The sequence below is a fragment of the Pituophis catenifer genome, unplaced genomic scaffold (assembly GCF_029215685.1).
Source record: "Pituophis catenifer annectens isolate HBS135680 unplaced genomic scaffold, rPitCat1.0.hap2 SCAF_2, whole genome shotgun sequence".
In the NCBI taxonomy this organism is placed as follows: domain Eukaryota; kingdom Metazoa; phylum Chordata; class Lepidosauria; order Squamata; family Colubridae; genus Pituophis; species Pituophis catenifer.
In genome coordinates this window covers 81,946,796-81,963,578 of record NW_027256882.1, presented here as the reverse complement: position 1 = coordinate 81,963,578, position 16,783 = coordinate 81,946,796, and the positions used below count along the sequence as shown (strand labels likewise).

Below are 16,783 nucleotides of genomic sequence, written 5' to 3'. Positions count from 1 at the left end.
GGTACCGTAGGTAAGCGTGCAGGTTCAAAATCAAATGAACTAACAAATAGGCTGTCAGGATTACTTTGTAAAGAGTAGATCTCCCTGACCAATGATTGCCATTCAACATAAATAAAAACCATTACTATACATGGGCAAATGTATGCAAGGCAGGATACATTAAAAGGTGTGAGTAACCGGCAGGCAGACAATGGTAGTAAGAAGCAGAACACTCTTATAGCATCATATGGATCCTTTCTTTTAGAATTATAGAAAGGTAACCAGGAGAAATTACCCTGGGTGATTTTTAAAAACTGAAATATTAAACAGAATGTTATTCTTCATCTTCCTAGGTTTATTTTTTAACAGTTTGTGTATACACTACAATCTTGAAGGAAGTTATCTCTAAATATAATTTTAGATGTGTGCAATAACCTAAACTTAACTGCAAAGCACTGAAGAAAAATGAAGGGTTATGGTTACACCCAACACATAAAGTTTCTAAGATGGAGGAAGATATTATCTGTAGCTTATAACACAGTTGTTTTCTGGGAAATGGATAAAACTATATGACCGAATAGACTGGGGTCTTCTTGGAAAGCCATTATGACTTCATTTATTCTTTATTTCTCAAGTGATATATTTGGTTGAAAAACATGTTCTGCCTTTTTCAGTGTGTCCCGGAGGGCACGAAGCACCATGCCAAAACCGTGGTACATGTGATGATGGGCACAAAGGCTCAGGACAGTGCAATTGTAGTGCAGCTTTTGTTGGAGTGGCTTGTGAACTCTGTTCTCCAGGGTATTATGGGCCAGACTGCAAAGGTAAGCTTGTAATTAGTGCTTCTTCACTATCCTTGTGTGTCCAATCACACTTGGTCAATAAAGAATTCTATTCTATTCTATTCTATTCTATTCTATTCTATTCTATTCTATTCTATTCTATTCTATTCTATTCTATTCTATTCTATTCTAATCTAATTTTCCTTGATGGTATCCTTTGCATTGTCTTTGTAATTGATCCAAATTATTTTACTACCAGTTCTGTGGGCGTGGCTTGGTGTGCATGGTGTGGCTTGGTGGGTGTGGCAGGGAAAGGATGCTGCAAAATCTCCATTCCCACCCCACTCCAGGGGAAGGATACTGCAAAATCTCCATTCCCACCCCACTCTGGGGCCAGCCAGAGATAGTATTTGCCGGTTCTCCGAACTACTCAAAATTTCTGCTACCGGTTCTTGAACTGCTCAAAATTTCTGCTACTTTCTCCAGAACCTATCAGAACCTGCTGGATTTCACCCCTGCTTCTGCATCAGATGTCCAGGAATATTTGAAGATTATAGTAGTGATTTTTCTCTCTTCCACCCACTCTATGTTTAGTGGAGAAAAGGATGGTTGTTATGAGATATCTGCATGATACTGTCTTGAATGTTTTGAGTGATTGACTGATATAGGTAGGGTTTGGCAACACTGTCCTTATGGACTGTTGCCTTCTTCATGTGTTACCCTCAATTCTAAACATCATTTTCATTTTTTAATGAGCCACACCTTGTAAGATTCCTGCAGTTGTGATTGCATTGTACAGTTGTGCCTATAGGACAATAGGGTGATGAAAATTAATATTTTTAAAATAAGGGCATGCGTGTTGGTGCTCTAGACCAACTCACATCTTCATGGTGGTATCACGTGATGTATCAGAACTTTTTCCCCCTTCGCTAAATGGGACATGGGCGTGGCCAGCATGTGATGCATCTGGCAGTTTGACAGCCCTGCTTTAGACAGTTATATTTTGGCTCCTCTTCTGATTTTGTTAGCAATTTCAATTAGGTGCCTTTTGTTTCTTTTTTTTTTTTCTTTGAGTTTTTGAACTTTACATTTAGGATTTTCAAGCCCAGAATTTTTTTAAAAAATTATTGGAGTTTTTCATTCTATTTACACCAGAAAGTTATATTTAACCCCCAAGCAGGTGCACTGGCTCACAGAGTAAGCCATTACTGCTTTTTGCTTTTTTATTTTGTTTTCTGGAAATCTTTTCAATTTTGGCATCCTCTAAAATTTGGCACCCGTAGGCTGGTACCTGCTTGGCCTTAGCCTAGAGCTGGCTCTGCCTTTAATATTAATACCAAAATTGTTCTTCGGATATACTCAACATTTTGTGTTTCTCATTTTCTGTCTCATACTCTGAATGCTTTAACAGTTTTTTCCATGTTCTCCTTGCAGGGCGGAGGGTGGGACACCAACACATGTTCTCCTTGCAGGGTGGAGGAGTGGTGTGTCCTCCCACCCTCCTGCTAATAATCTTCTTTCCATCACTCTGTGATTTCCCTGTTATTGCATTTATTCAAGTGTAGGAAGACAGGGAGGTTACAGATTGCCAAAGAGGAGGATTTACAATAAAAGATAAAACACTCAAACATCCATTGGATGACCTAATAAATTACTGCATATCAGGACATCACTTAGATGTTTTATCCCTTGGTAAAAAAAAAAAATGAGGAGGAATGATCAGATAAAAAAGGAGCTTGGAACAGCACCATACACCACACCACACCACACCACACCACACCACACCACACCACACCACACCACACCACACCACACCACTCCACACCACTGTGTACTCCTTTTCTTAGTCAAAGACTACGATTGTGATTTCATTGCAGAGTGCAATTGTTCAGGAAATGGGATATGCAATGAAGGGCTGCTCGGAGATGGCTTCTGCTTCTGCTCTGTGGGATGGACAGGCGAGCACTGCGAAATCAAACTAGGTAAAGCAAATTTCAGGGCTGGCACAAAGTACAACGCCATTTGTAAAGCAGCATTTCCCAACCTTGGTGACTTTCAAAGTATGCAGACTTCAACTCCCAGAATTCGTTTCAATGGCCCTGTTGGCTGTGGAATTCTGGGATTTAAAGTCCACACATCTGGAACTGGCCATAGTTGGAAAACACTGCCCTAGAGGAAGGCCTTTATGAAATGCCTTCATTTCTCAAAAAAGTAGTAATGCTTTTTCTTTTCTTTTTTTTGCCATCATTCCTCTGATTTCTTTGTTTATGGATTTTATAAGCTTATATGGTATTTCAAGCATGTATAACATCTTGGGAAGCACTAGAGAAGCAGAGGGAAAAAAAACAATTCAACACATCATTCTTAGTGCTTTAGCCTTGTTCGATTGAAGGAATTGCTTTTTCTTTTTTGTACAAAACGTAATGTTGAATTTCAAAATGCCACCATCAACATGCAGGCTACTATATTTTTGAAATCTCTCCAAGGCTCAAGGTTGACTCAGCCTTCCATCCTTTCTAAGGTAGGTTAAATGAGGACCCAGTTTGTGGGGGCAATAAGCTGACTTTGTATAAAATATACAAAAGTATGAAGGCTATTGCTGAGCACATTGTAAGCCGCCCTGAGTCTCCGGAGAAGGGCAGCATATAAATCAAATTTAAAAAAAAAAAAAAAAAAATCGCAGGATTTTGGGAGTTCCTATATGTATTGGAAGAATCCTGTTCTCTCCCTTAATCACATTGACTCAGAACTGATATCAATTCAGGGAGTTTTATCCTGCTCAAATTCTCATCTAGTTTTTCTCTAAAGTCAAGCAAAAAAACCGATCTTGATTCCCCAGCAGTACATTGGTAACGTGACTTTTTTTAATGATCAAAAGGTTTAAACAATAAACAAAGTCAGACTAGCAAATAGTTATAATAAGGGGAATGTGAGACCTGAGCGATAAGCTGTAAACATCATGAAATTTGGCAGCACTGATGAAAATGTCCCTGAGTAACCTTTTCCCTCTTGTCCCAGGCAAATAGCCATTCACTGTAAAATTAGCTTAACGTAGTTTTAAAGAGCAAAGGAATTTACCAGCAAAAAAAACCAAAACATGAGTCTTGCCCATTACTGTCATTGCATGAGGTTTTTTCTTTGTGTCCCAACAGCCCTTGACCACCACTGTACTTGGTTTTTTAAAATAATAAAAATAGCAATGATGGCTCCCCTCCCCACAATCCCGAACACAGAGGTTACTTGCTGCCAGTCTTCTTAAGGTTTTGGCACCAGACTGAGGCTCACCTATTTTATGAACTATTATATAAGGCCGTGATGGCGAACCTATGGCACGCATGCCACAGATGGGACATGTAGCCATATCAGTGGGCACGCCACCTCAGCTCTGGCACGCATGCGTGCGCTGGCCAGCTGATTTTCAGGCCTTCTGGGCCCACCAGAAGTAGGGAAATAGGCTGTTTCCTGCTTCCAGAGGGCCTGGGGGTGGGGAGGCCTGTTTTTTTCCCTCACCTGGCTCTAGATCCTCTCTATGCATCTGGGGAGGGCGAAAACAGCCTTTTCCACTCCCTCGGAGGCCCTCCGGAGGCCTGAAAGGGCCCATTTCCCAACTCCTGGTGGGACATGAAGTGATGTTTTTTGCTGTCCCCAGCCTCCAGAGACTCCTAGAGAGACTGTCTTTTCCAAAGTGGGTAAAAGATTTTTCTGTAATGAGGACTTCCCATTGTAAAATCTAGCTGTCAGGGTTCCAAGTAATAGATCCATTGCAAACAAGAACTTAGAAGCAGGTAGATTCCTCAAAGAATAGCTTTATTGGAAATATCAAATTGGCACATATCTGATGAAAACCAACTCTGGGAGGCTCCTTGGTTTTCACCTAATTAAAAGTAAAAGTTTTCCCCCTCAACCCAAACAATCAGCCGCATGGCCCAATCAAGCACTATCTGCAGGTCTGGTGACATCATTCCACCTCCTTCCGGCCAGGTGTAAGAATGTCCTTGGTTCTCAGGGAAAAGCATTTTTATTTTGACTACACAACCCTAGCTATCTCTAATCCCCTTTCCCTATCCATCGCTCCAGTGTGGCAACACTGAAGCTCCAAGATGGCTTCGGCCAGGTCAGCTTCAGGGTTAACATTAGCAGAATTGGTAGATGCAGTAATGCATAACATTAATCAAGCTATGTGTCTAATTCTGAAGTGAATTTATTGATTTGTCTGCTTTGTTTACATATATATTTAGCTGCAGTGCCTCAGTGCTCCCCAGCCTGCCATCCAAATGCTGTCTGCCGAGCTAATAATATCTGTGAATGTAACCTCTATTACGAGGGAGATGGAAAGAGATGCACAGGTATGGTTGCAATTGCAAAGGGTAAATCTAAACATTTGCAAGTAGTGCTTGCTCCATCCTATTTTGAAAATGTTAGCATAATTTCAGGATATAAGACTATATCCTTCACAATCACATTGGATGCTTTTCTGTTGCATTGCTTTAATTGCTTTCATTTTCACACAAACCCTCCAGTAAAAGTATGTCTGGTTTTTCATGTATGTGGCATCAAGCAAGATCTTGCAAGGCCTATTATTACAACCAGAATCTTATCTTTCATACTGTCCCTTCCAAGGCCTGTATGGAGTTTCAATGCTGAGAATTGTCGTAGTCGTCATCATCATCATCTGTTTAGAGCAGGGGTGTCAAACTCAAGGCCTGCGGGCTGGACCCGGTCCACAGGGTGCTTAGCTCTGGCCTGCAGGGCCACCCTGGAAACAGTGAAGGACCAGCCTAGGGTGCCTCTGCCAGTGAAAACAGAGCTTGGGAGGACCCTCCATTTTTGCTGGCAGAGGGTTGCAAGAGTCTGTTGCAGCTGAAAACGGAGCTCAGGAGTTCATTTTCGCAGGCAGAGTGGTCAGGCCACCACAGGCACCCCGACATGAGTGACATTGAACTGGTCACGTCCACACTGGCCACGCCCACCCCAGCTCCCCAAGGTCAAACACAATGCTGATGTGGCCCTCAATGAAACTGAGTTTGATACACCTCCTTTACAGTTATTAGAATCCTAGAAAATCTTCCTCTGAGAAAGTCAGTTTACAATGTAAAGAATTAATTGATAATTCCAAAATAGAGAAGAGACATGATTCTAGATTTATAGATACCAAACCACTGTAGAAAACCTTCTGGAATGATTCCTGAAGATATCATCTTGCATGAATTTCCCAATTCCTTTTTTGTCTCCTTTTTAAAAATTAAGTTGGGCATCGATCAAAATTTTCAATTTCAAGCATCATTTTTCTGAAAATAAAAACTTATGTGGTGTTGTAGCGGTGATTATTTTTATGTACAAAATCCGGCTTATCAATTTAATTTATTCATTTATTCATTCAATTTCTATAGCTGCCCATCTCAATCAATAAATCTGGGTGGTTTACAATTCAAAAATGTTACTGTTGGAGATAAAGAAGAATGTCAAAATAAGTAACTTTTTTTACTGTACAACTTAAATAGTTTCAGAAGTATTTTAAGATTGTTTCATCCTTCCAAATACCTTCGGAAGTGTGCAGAAAAGTACCTATTATAGCAATAAATTCTCAAGAATAGCATTAGAATGCTAGCATCCCTCCTTGTTGATGAGATACATTTTTGAATTTACTCAAACTAAGTGATGCTCACTTGCTTTCTTTGCATTAAAAACTTGCTAAAAATAGCAATAGCACTTAGACTTATATACCGCTTCATAGTGCTTTACAACCCTCTCTAAGCAGTTTATAAAATCAGCATATTGCCCCCAACAATCTGGGTCCTTGTTTTACCCACCTGGGAAGGATGGAAGGCTGAGTCAACCTTGAGTGTGGTGAGATTTGAACTGCCAAATTGCAGGCAACCAGCAGTCAGCAGAAGTAGCTTGCAGTACTGCATTCTAACCACTGCACCACCACAGCATGAGTTTTGCTTATAACTGCCACCAGTAGCCTCTCACCGGCCAGTACGCTCTCATAGAGAGGGGCTCCTCAGGGTGCCGTCAGCCAAACAGTGTCGACTGGCGGCCCCCAGGGGAAGAGCCTTCTCTGTGTGGGCACCTGCTATCTGGAATGAGCTCCCCCCGGAGATACGGAGGATCCCAGATTTATGCACCTTCCGCTGCACCCTCAAGACCTTTTTATTCCAACAGGCTGGCCTGGCCTAACCTCCCTTTTTAATTGTAAATTTTACATTTGTCTAAAATTTTAGGGGTGTTTTAATCTGTTCTGGGCCAAATTTATTTAATTAGGTTTTTATACTGTTTTTAAATTTTATAATTCTGTGTGTTTTATCTCTTGGCTGTTCACCGCCTTGAGCCCCTTGGGAGTAGGGCGGTATATAAATCTAATAATAAATAAAATAAATAAACTAAAAATATAAAGCAATATAACATTTAAATGATTGAGGAACTGGGTTAGAGTTAGGGTCAGGGTTAGGAGGAACTGGAACCTAGAAGATTTTAAATGTTGGGTTGTTGTTGTTGTTTTTAAAAAGTCCTATTTTGATTGCATGTACAAGCTTTATTCTAATGTTATGAAATTGACTGGAAGTCAACCCAAGCAGTACCAAAATGGAATTTTAGAACAATTATAGAATGGAATTGAGGGAATCTGCTCAGCCTAACTTTACTCCGTAAGCAATAGGCAGAGTCAAAAGTTATGCATTACTAAATGGCACTTTCTGATGTAGTGATTGACCAGTGTGGAAACAACAACGGTGGCTGCAGCAACCATGCTAAGTGCACACAGAATGGAACAGATGTCTCCTGTACCTGCTTAATGGACTACCAGGGTGATGGCTACATCTGCAATCCTATTGACAGATGTGCAGATGGGAGGAATGGACACTGTAGTGAGCATGCAACTTGTATTAGCACAGGTCCAGTAAGTATCGGACATATTTCTAATAGTCTTTCTGAAATGAGAAGATTTTTGAGAAATTGTTTGTAGAAATTTGGGACTTCTTAACAGCCTCATGGCAAATGTCTGTGTGGTGACTTCCTTTCAGAGAGATTTCTCCCAATTGGCTGGAAAAGAAGGACAATGGTGCACAGTGGATTTCCTTTTCTTCTCCAAGTATCAAATATTCACTCCACATATTAAACACTATTGTTTGTGTAACTTATAGTAGCTTCATACATTCCTATCACATAGGAGGTTTCTTCCTTTCTTATTGTAAAATTTCACACTCTAGAGAATTAGAAACTACTGTATTTCACTAGTTGGCAGTCCATTTTTGAAAAGCAAAAGTAACTTTCAGATCAACAATAGACTTTACTTTTGAGGGAAAAAAATAGCAGTAGCACTTAGACTTATATACCGCTTCATAGCCCTCTCTAAGTGGCTTATAGACTCAGCATAATATTGCCCCCAACAATTCAGATTATTTTATCAACCTTGGAAGGATGGAAGGCTGAGTCAACCTTGAGCCTGTTGAGAATCGAACTTCTCAACAGAGTGAGTAGTGAGTTAGCCTGCAGTACTACATTCTAGCCACTGCGCCACCACAGCTGCACCACAAGGAATAGCAATAGCAATAGCACTTAGACTTATATACCACCTCATAGTGTTTCACAGTACTCTCTGGGTAATTTACAAAGTTAACATAAGGCCCCCAAAAATCTGGATTCTCATTTTACTGATCTTGGAAGGATGGAAAGCTGAGTCAACCTCGAGCCCCATCAGGATCAAACTCCAGGTTGTGGGCAAAATTTGCCTACATTCTAGAAAACATTCTAACCACTGTGCCACCAGGGCTCAAGTAAGCGCCATTTTAGGGAGTGACACCTCAAAGCCCAGATCCCTAGGTACATAGCAATATTTTTCCTTTTATTGGAAGTGCAATAAAAACTAATGCTACAATCTAGGAAGTAAACCCTTTACTAACTGTGGAAAGGAGACTTAACTGATTTTTACTGTTTCATTTGACTTGCTGCTGAGTTCTTTTTGTATTCCATGCTCTTTGCTGTCTACTTTTGGCTTGATTGTCCTCTCTGGCTGTTAAGAGTGCAGTAACGCCTGGCTTCCTTGCCTTGCAGAATACCCGGAGGTGCGAATGCAAGGCAGGTTACGTTGGAAATGGAATGCAGTGCTTCGAGGAAGTCATTCCCCCCACAGACCGTTGCTTGGAAGAGAACGGGCAATGCCACGTGGAGGCTATTTGTACTGACCTGCATTTCGAGGGTAGATTTTTTCCCCTTGTTCTGTGGTACCTTGGATGATCTTGTCATTTTTTCTACTTTCTATTATTACTTGGGGGGGGGTTCTCACTTTTGGAGATGAGACTCTCACCTCTTACACTGGCATAGTTAAAGATGCCCTTTGTGATCTGTAAAGGCACATAATTGGTCAAGTCCAAATCAGATTTTTTTTTTGTCTCTAACGTTAGAATAATCTAAATTTATTAATTTGCTTCTCAATTCCTCCCCATTTTTTTTCTCCTTGTGGTTTACCTCTCCTTTCTCTGGAGGAAAAGGAATGGATGGGATGCTGCTGTGCCCATATAGACTAGGGAAACCAATGTCTGATCCAATGTGATTTTTCTTATTCTTGGGATGCACTTTTATCCAATAGTCTTGGGTTTAGTCTTGGAATATCCTCGTTTTTTTGATCATGCATTTAATTAACTTCCTTTTCTAATATCACTCCTATTTTTGCCATAATCCTTGCTTATACTTTGTTTAGCTATCTGTTAAAATCCAGGCATTTAGAATAAAAATATTGAACATCTCTTCTAACATTTCAAAGTGCCTTTTTCTAAACCTGACCCATATCTCAACAAAGCTTAGTAGACATAATATTCTGTGATTGTTCTCCAGACAAGACAGTTGGTGTGTTCCACCTGCAGTCTCCTACAAGAAAGTATAATTTTACCTATGAAGAGGCTGAAGCCTCGTGTGCAGCTGAGGGAGCTACCTTGGCCACTCTTCAACAGCTGTCTGCTGCTCAGCAGGTAACAAGGCAACACACTGATATCAATTCATTTAGTGTCTCAGGTTTTGGTCTGTGCTAAGAGTCACACTAAATGTGCTTTCCTGGTTGAAATTTGTCTCCTTTGTCTGAAGAAGCTCTACAACTCCTGCTGGATCCTGCTGAATCCTCACTTTTTCATCAACTTCACATTGAGATTCCAAATTAAAACAAATTCAAAAAGTAATCCTTCAAGGGATATCATCCAATTCTTTCTTTAAACAAAAAAGTAAATGTCTCAATGTGAGTGTATTTGTTTTCGTACCATGAGATGCTGGCAGCCACATTTGGCCCATGGGCACTAGAAAAATGGCATGCAGAGGAAATGAAAAGCTGCCTCTTTCAAGTTAGACAGCGCATAGCCCATTGAGTGCCACATTAAGAAAGCTTCATCTTATTGTTTTACGAAGTTTAAGCTTATTATTGTACAAGGCAATCTTGTCAAGATATGAATAGTCAGAAATATTTGTTGAAATATATCTGAGTATTGAAATAATTTTTCAAATGTTTTGAAAAGCCTGACTTTCTGTTTTTCTAGATGGGGCTCCACCTCTGTATAGTAGGTTGGCTTTTTAACCGTACAGCCGGTTACCCAACGGTATACCCAAGTCAGAACTGTGGTACTCATCATGTGGGCATTGTAAACTATGGCTATCGAAACAACATCAGTGAAAAGTGGGATGCCTACTGCTATCGAATTCAAGGTGAGAAAATAAATGAGGTCATAAGTGTCATCCCGTTTATGCCTTTCCCCTGCGTAAGAATAGAATAAAATAGAATAACAGAGTTGGAAGGGACCTTGGAGGTCTTCTAGTCCAACCCCTTGCCTAGGCAGGAAACCCTACACTACTTCAGACAAATGGTTATCCAACATCTTCTTAAAAACTTCCAGTGTTGGAGCATTTGCAACTTCTGGAGGCAACTTATTCCACTGATTAATTGTTCTAACTGTCAGGAAATTTTTCCTTAGTTCTAAGTTGCTTCTCTCCTTGATTAGTTTCCGCCCATTGCTTCTTGTCCTACCTTCAGGTGCTTTGGAGAATAGCTTGACTCCCCTTTCTTTGTGGCAGCCTCTGAGATATTGGAACACTGTTATCATGTCTCCCCTGGTCCTTTTTTTCATTAAACTAGACATACCCAGTTCCTGCAACCGTTCTTCATATGTTTTAGCCTCCAGTCCCCTAATCATCTTTGTTGCTCTTCTCTGCACTCTTTCTAGAGTCTCCACATCTTTTTTACATTGTGGTGACCAAAACTGAATGCAATATTCCAAGTGTGGCCTTACCAAGGCATTATAAAGTGATATTAACACTTCACGTGATCTTGATTCTATCCTTCTGTTTACGCAGCCTAAAACTGTGCTGGCTTTTTTGGCAGCTGCTGCACACTGCTGGCTCATATTTAAATGGCTGTCCACTAGGACTCCAAGATCTCTCTCACAGTTACTACTATTGAGCGAGGTACCACATATACTGTACCTGTGCATTTTGTTTTTCTTCCCTAAATGTAGAACCTTACTTTTTCTCCATTGAATTTCATTCTGTTAGATAGCACCCAATGTTCAAGTCTGTCAAGATACTTCTGTATCTTAAGCCTATCTTCTGGAGTGTTGTCACCTGCAAATTTGATGAGTTCCCCATCTATCTCCTCCAAGTCATTGATGAAGATGCTGAAGAGTACTGGGCCTAAAACAGAGCCTTGGGGTACTCCATTGCATACTTCCCTCCATGTAGATGCAGTTCCATTGAGGACTACATGTTGCGTGCAGATGGTCAGCCAGTTACGAATCCATCTGGTGGTGATGCTGTCTAATCCACATTTTTCTACTTTATCTAGTAGTAGGTTATGGTCTACTTTATCAAATGCTTTATTGAAGTCCAAGTAAATTATATCAACACTATTCCTCTGGTCCAGTAATTTTGTCACTTTGTCAAAGAATGCAATAAGATTAGTCTGGCATGATCTGTTTTTGACAAACCCATGTTGGCTTTTGGTTATTACTTGGTTTGCTTCTAGGTGTTCGGTGATTCATTGTTTAATTATCTTTTCCAGAATCTTTCCTGGTATTGAGGTCAGGCTGATAGGGCTGTAGTTTCCTGGATCTATTTTTTTTCCTTTTTTGAAGATGGGAACTACATCAGCTCTTTTCCAGGCCTCTGGCAGTTCCCTGGCGTTCCAGGATCTTTGAAAGATATAGTTCAGTGGTTCTGGGATCTTTTCTGCTAGTTCCTTCATAACCTTGGGGTGCAATCCATCCAGTTGTGGTGATTTGAACTTGTCTAGGGCAGACTTTTACAAAATCTTAAATTTTGTCTCCAATGCAAATACCACCAAATGTTGTTTCTTTTTCAGATGTACAGTGTAACTGTAAAGATGGGTACATAGGAAATGGCTATTCTTGCACAGGCAGCCTTTTGGATGTGCTGGCTCAACAGGCAAACTTTTCAGTCTTCTATTCAGTAAGTTTTAGTAGTACCTTCATACTGTAGCCTTGTTGCTATGGATATATTTGTGAATGACCAGTGAAACACAAGCGGTAATTATGAAGATGATGGTATCAAAAAAAAATCACTAGTGATAATTATTCCTTCCTTCAAACCTGGTCCAGATACATCTATATGTCACACACTATTATGCCAAATAAATGCTCTAAATTTAGAAAAATATTTATTCATACCAAAAATTATCAAAAATTACCAACATGTAAGTTAATGTTCGTTCAGTGTTGACTGCTTTTCAAAACTTTTTGAATTTGAATTAAAAAATTCAAATGTAGTTTTCACAGCCTAAAATCTGGGTTCGGCTTTGGATTCTTCTTATAACATTCAATATGTTATTTCTAGACTTACATGTTCTTGCTACATATTGATTTTAAAATGTATGTTAACTGCAGCTTAAAGTTTCTGTGTTGCTTTGTTGCCCTGGTGATGCAGTGGTTAGAATGCAGTACTGCAGCCTACTTCTGCTGACTGCTGTCTGCCAGCAGTTTGGCAGTTCGATTCTCACCAGGCTCAAGGTTGATTCAGCCTTCCATTCTTTTGGGGTCCATAAAATGAGGAGCCAGATTGTTGGGGGCAATATGCTCACTCTGTAAACCATTTAGAGAGGGCTGTAAAGCACTGTAAAGTGGTATATAAGTAAAGTGCTATTGCTATTCCTACTTCCTCCAGTTTGCTTTAGACTGATCTATACCACACTTGCATTTTTTGCAGAGAAAACTTGTAATGTATGGTGTTTTTTTAAGGGTGGGATAAACATAACTTGTTTTTAATAAAGCTAATTTATGCACTTTCTGAATGCTCCACAACAGTCTCATTATTCAGATCAAATAGCAGAATTAATGAAACTATATTCAACTATTCCTTAAAGGATCCAGCATTCGTCTTTTATTTCTTTGAAGTGAAAAAATAAGGTACATTGAAAAGCAAATGGGAGATTTAAATTTTGATCTGTCAAACTGCTGTTATCCGCCTACTTTTTACCCAGGGACAGGGTATTGTTTTGCAAATGCTCCTCAGTTTAGGAGGGGAGGGAAATTCAAATTTGCTATTCACTGTAGGTGCTGCTTAGAAATGGTCCCTTTGATACATTTGAGTTGAACATAGTAATAGTAATAATACTCCTGGTTAATCATGTTTTCCTTCCTCTTTTTCAGATAATTCTGGATTTTGCTAATACCACTCAGGAAGGAGTAGATTTTTTAAATTTTCTCTCTGAGGACCTCGCTTATAAAACTCTTTTTGTACCCTTGAACTCTGGCTTTGGAGATAATACAGTAAGGATCACAAAATGGACCTTGGTGGTGCAGTCTTAGTTGGAAGGGGGAATAATTTTGTGCCATCTCAAAAACAACAACAAAAACAAAGCATCAAAAATAAATTGAGTCAAACTAATATCTTTGATGTACAACCTATATGAGTTACATACAGATAAATTATCTGTCTTTGATTGGCCCTTAATTTCTAGTAAAGCTATTAGTTGTAGCATGGCAGGAAATTCAGATTCTTTTAAAGCAACTGCAGAAGAAGTTAATGTGTGTATATATATTATACTATGGCTATATAAACATCTTGATTCATGTAAGAAAAACCCTGGCTAGAACAGTAATGCATATATATATATATATATTGCTGGCTGCCAGAAAGGAAAAAAGCCCAGAATCGAGTGGATGTGATTCCACTGAGCTAGGGCTGCAGAAAAACCTTGGTTACGTAGGAAAAACCTGGCTAGAGGAAAAACACACACACACACACACACACACACACACACATGTTTTTCTTCTAGCCAGGTTTTCCCTACATAACCAAGGTTTTTCTGCAGATATATATATACGTTTCGACGAGGTCCCACTCGTCATCTTCAGGCTGGTGTCTTCGACTTCGTGCCTGTGCGAGCAAAGGGTGATTGGAGATGCCGTCTCTCTATAAATACTGGTGGGGAGGTGTGGAGTGCTGGCTCTGTTGCTGTAGGCTGGTTGGTTGGCTGTGTTGTTACATCTTGATTAGTTGATGGAGTTGATGTTTGCAGATTAGTCAGCTGTTTCGTAACATCCTGTGTGGTCGAGGTCCTAGCTGTGTGCTCATTGTTCTTTTGTGTTTTAACGACCTGGGTAATGGGTTGTGTGGTAGCATCATGAGCTCTAGTGTTGTGACATCCTGAGTCCTGCGTTGCAACATCCTGCATAGTTGGCTGTGTTGTGACATCCTAGGCTTTAGTGTTGTAACATCCTGAGTTGTTCATCTGCTCAAGACAATACATCACAGAACTCAGGATGTTACAACATTAAACGTTTTGTATGTTACAACATACAAAAGTACGATGAAATCACTGTTAAGATATAGAGGACTGAATAAAGGCTACATGCATTCAAAAACAAGAAAGTCCAGTTGACTCTTGAAAAAGGACCTTTGTCACATTCAGGTAGGTGACATACAAATAATACAGTGCTGTACAATATTGTATATACATGCAATTGGCTTTCTTCTCAACAGTAAAATAACTTTAGTTTGAGCTATATCTTTTGTTTGTTTTCTTAGTCTTTATCACTGAAGGATGTAAAACTTCATGCATCACTGCGTGACGTTATCCTCTTAAGCTTCAATCTCACAGCTGGTACGATAATACCATCCCAAGCAGGATACAATCTTTCCATTGCAGTGTCATTGAGTCATACTTTTCTCATTGTAAGTATCAATTCTCTTTACGCAGCCTCTTAGCCATGAACTTCTATGCCTTATCTTTTTGGATGATGTTGAAACAGTAGTGGATTTGTAGCATTCTTTAAGTCTTGAACTTTTTGAATTACAGCTCATTCGCCATGAATGATAAACTAAAGCTCTTTGGTTCACTTTTATTGCACCAGGTTTCTGAACCAATTAACAATACAGTGATTGTTGACTGGGATATTCTGGCCTCCAATGGGATCATCCATGCTATTCAGAGTCCTTTGAAGGTACCTCTGCAGAATAAACAGGTTAGTTATTTCTCAAGTATCTTTTCTTGAGAAATGATCAGTTTTGCATTCCTTCCTTCCCTGTTTTATAAATTAAGATCTGAGTAGTATTCCACAAGTTTATGTATTTATTTATATCCCACCTTTATTTTAATTTTTTTAGAAACAACCCAAAGCGGTGAACATATCTGACACATTTTCCTTCTCCTGTTTTCCCCACAACAACCACCCTGTGAAGTGGGATGGGCTGAGAGCGAATGACCGGCCCAAAATCACCCAGCTGGCTTTACATGGCTAAGGCAGGGCTTGAACTCTAGTGGTTAAGTCTCTTGCCTTAACCACTAGAACAAACAAAACTATTTTAAAATGGTAGCTCTCACAAGATTTGAGCATTTCCATCCTCTTTTTCATCAAACTCCATGCAGTCTTGGGAAACTTCACAAGATTTGGTAATATCCTGCAATTTAACCATGTCTCTAACCATGGACTCTTTGGGCATCAATATAAATTGTACCGAGCATTGCAAATATGAGTCCAGAACAGGGGTGAAATCCAGCAGGTTCTGACAGGTTCTAGAGAACCGGTAGCGGAAATTTTGAGCAGTTCGGAGAACCGGCAAATGCCACTTCTGGTTGGCCCCAAAGTAGGGTGAGAATGGAGATTTTGCAGTATCCTTCCCCTGGAGTGGGGTGGGAATGGAGATTTTGTAGTCTCCTTCCCCTGCCATGCCCACCAAGCCACGCCCACAGAACCGGTAGTAAAAAAAATTGGATTTCACCACTGGTCCAGATTACTTTTTTTAAAATACAAAATTAGTGTTCTCAGTCTGTATCACTGAACACAAATCATTTAGACACAGACCTTTCCATTCTTCCTTCCCACTTCAAAATTCCCCGGGATGGTAGTGATCATAGATTATCTAAAATGGCATGCATGATGATGGTACTTTTTTTTCCTTTTTCCTTTTTTCTTTATTTGTCAAGTGTGTATGAGAAAATAAGCATAAGTATAAACATAACATATAAACATATAAGTATAAACAGGTATAAGTATAAACATAAGAAACGAGTATGAATAAATGGAAACAGTAGGACACGGATGGTAGGCACGCTGGTGCGCTTATGCACCATTACATTACATTACATTATTTCTCAAGTAGAAATAATTTTCTACTTCTAAATACTAACTAATGAAATACATTTTTTGAGCAAAGGTAACAGGATAGGAGAAAGAATTCGTTTTCCCGAGTTCCTTATTGGTTCATAAGATTCTTCGAGATGCAACATAATTATGAATGTCGGCAGTGATCAGTGAAAAGTGAGAGAAGTTGCAGAAATGGAGGCAGTGGTAGAAGAGAGTCCATTTCTTTGGGCATCAGAGACATGGTTAGAGACATAGTTAAATTGCATGATGTTACCAAATCTTGTGAACTTTCCCAAGATTGCATGGGGTTTGACAAAAAAATAGAATTAAAATGGTCAGATCTTGTGAGATCTACCATTTTAAAATAGTTTTGTTGTTAATTTCTATAGCCTCTGGTTATTACTGTACTTTAGGGCAGTGGGTGCCAAGCTGATCTTTGTAAGA

The 16,783-nt window shown here is 39.6% G+C and overlaps 1 protein-coding gene across 1 annotated transcript in view; it reads left to right on the top strand.

The window, feature by feature from the left end:
* STAB1 (stabilin 1) overlaps positions 1-16,783 on the top strand; it is a 123,417-nt gene that overhangs the window by 104,004 nt on the left and 2,630 nt on the right. Inside the window, 11 exon segments of the mRNA XM_070937045.1 lie at positions 654-803; positions 2,639-2,743; positions 5,000-5,107; positions 7,466-7,659; positions 8,814-8,958; positions 9,594-9,727; positions 10,283-10,448; positions 12,097-12,203; positions 13,400-13,519; positions 14,781-14,927; positions 15,107-15,217. Coding sequence (XP_070793146.1) covers positions 654-803; positions 2,639-2,743; positions 5,000-5,107; positions 7,466-7,659; positions 8,814-8,958; positions 9,594-9,727; positions 10,283-10,448; positions 12,097-12,203; positions 13,400-13,519; positions 14,781-14,927; positions 15,107-15,217 — 1,487 coding nt within the window.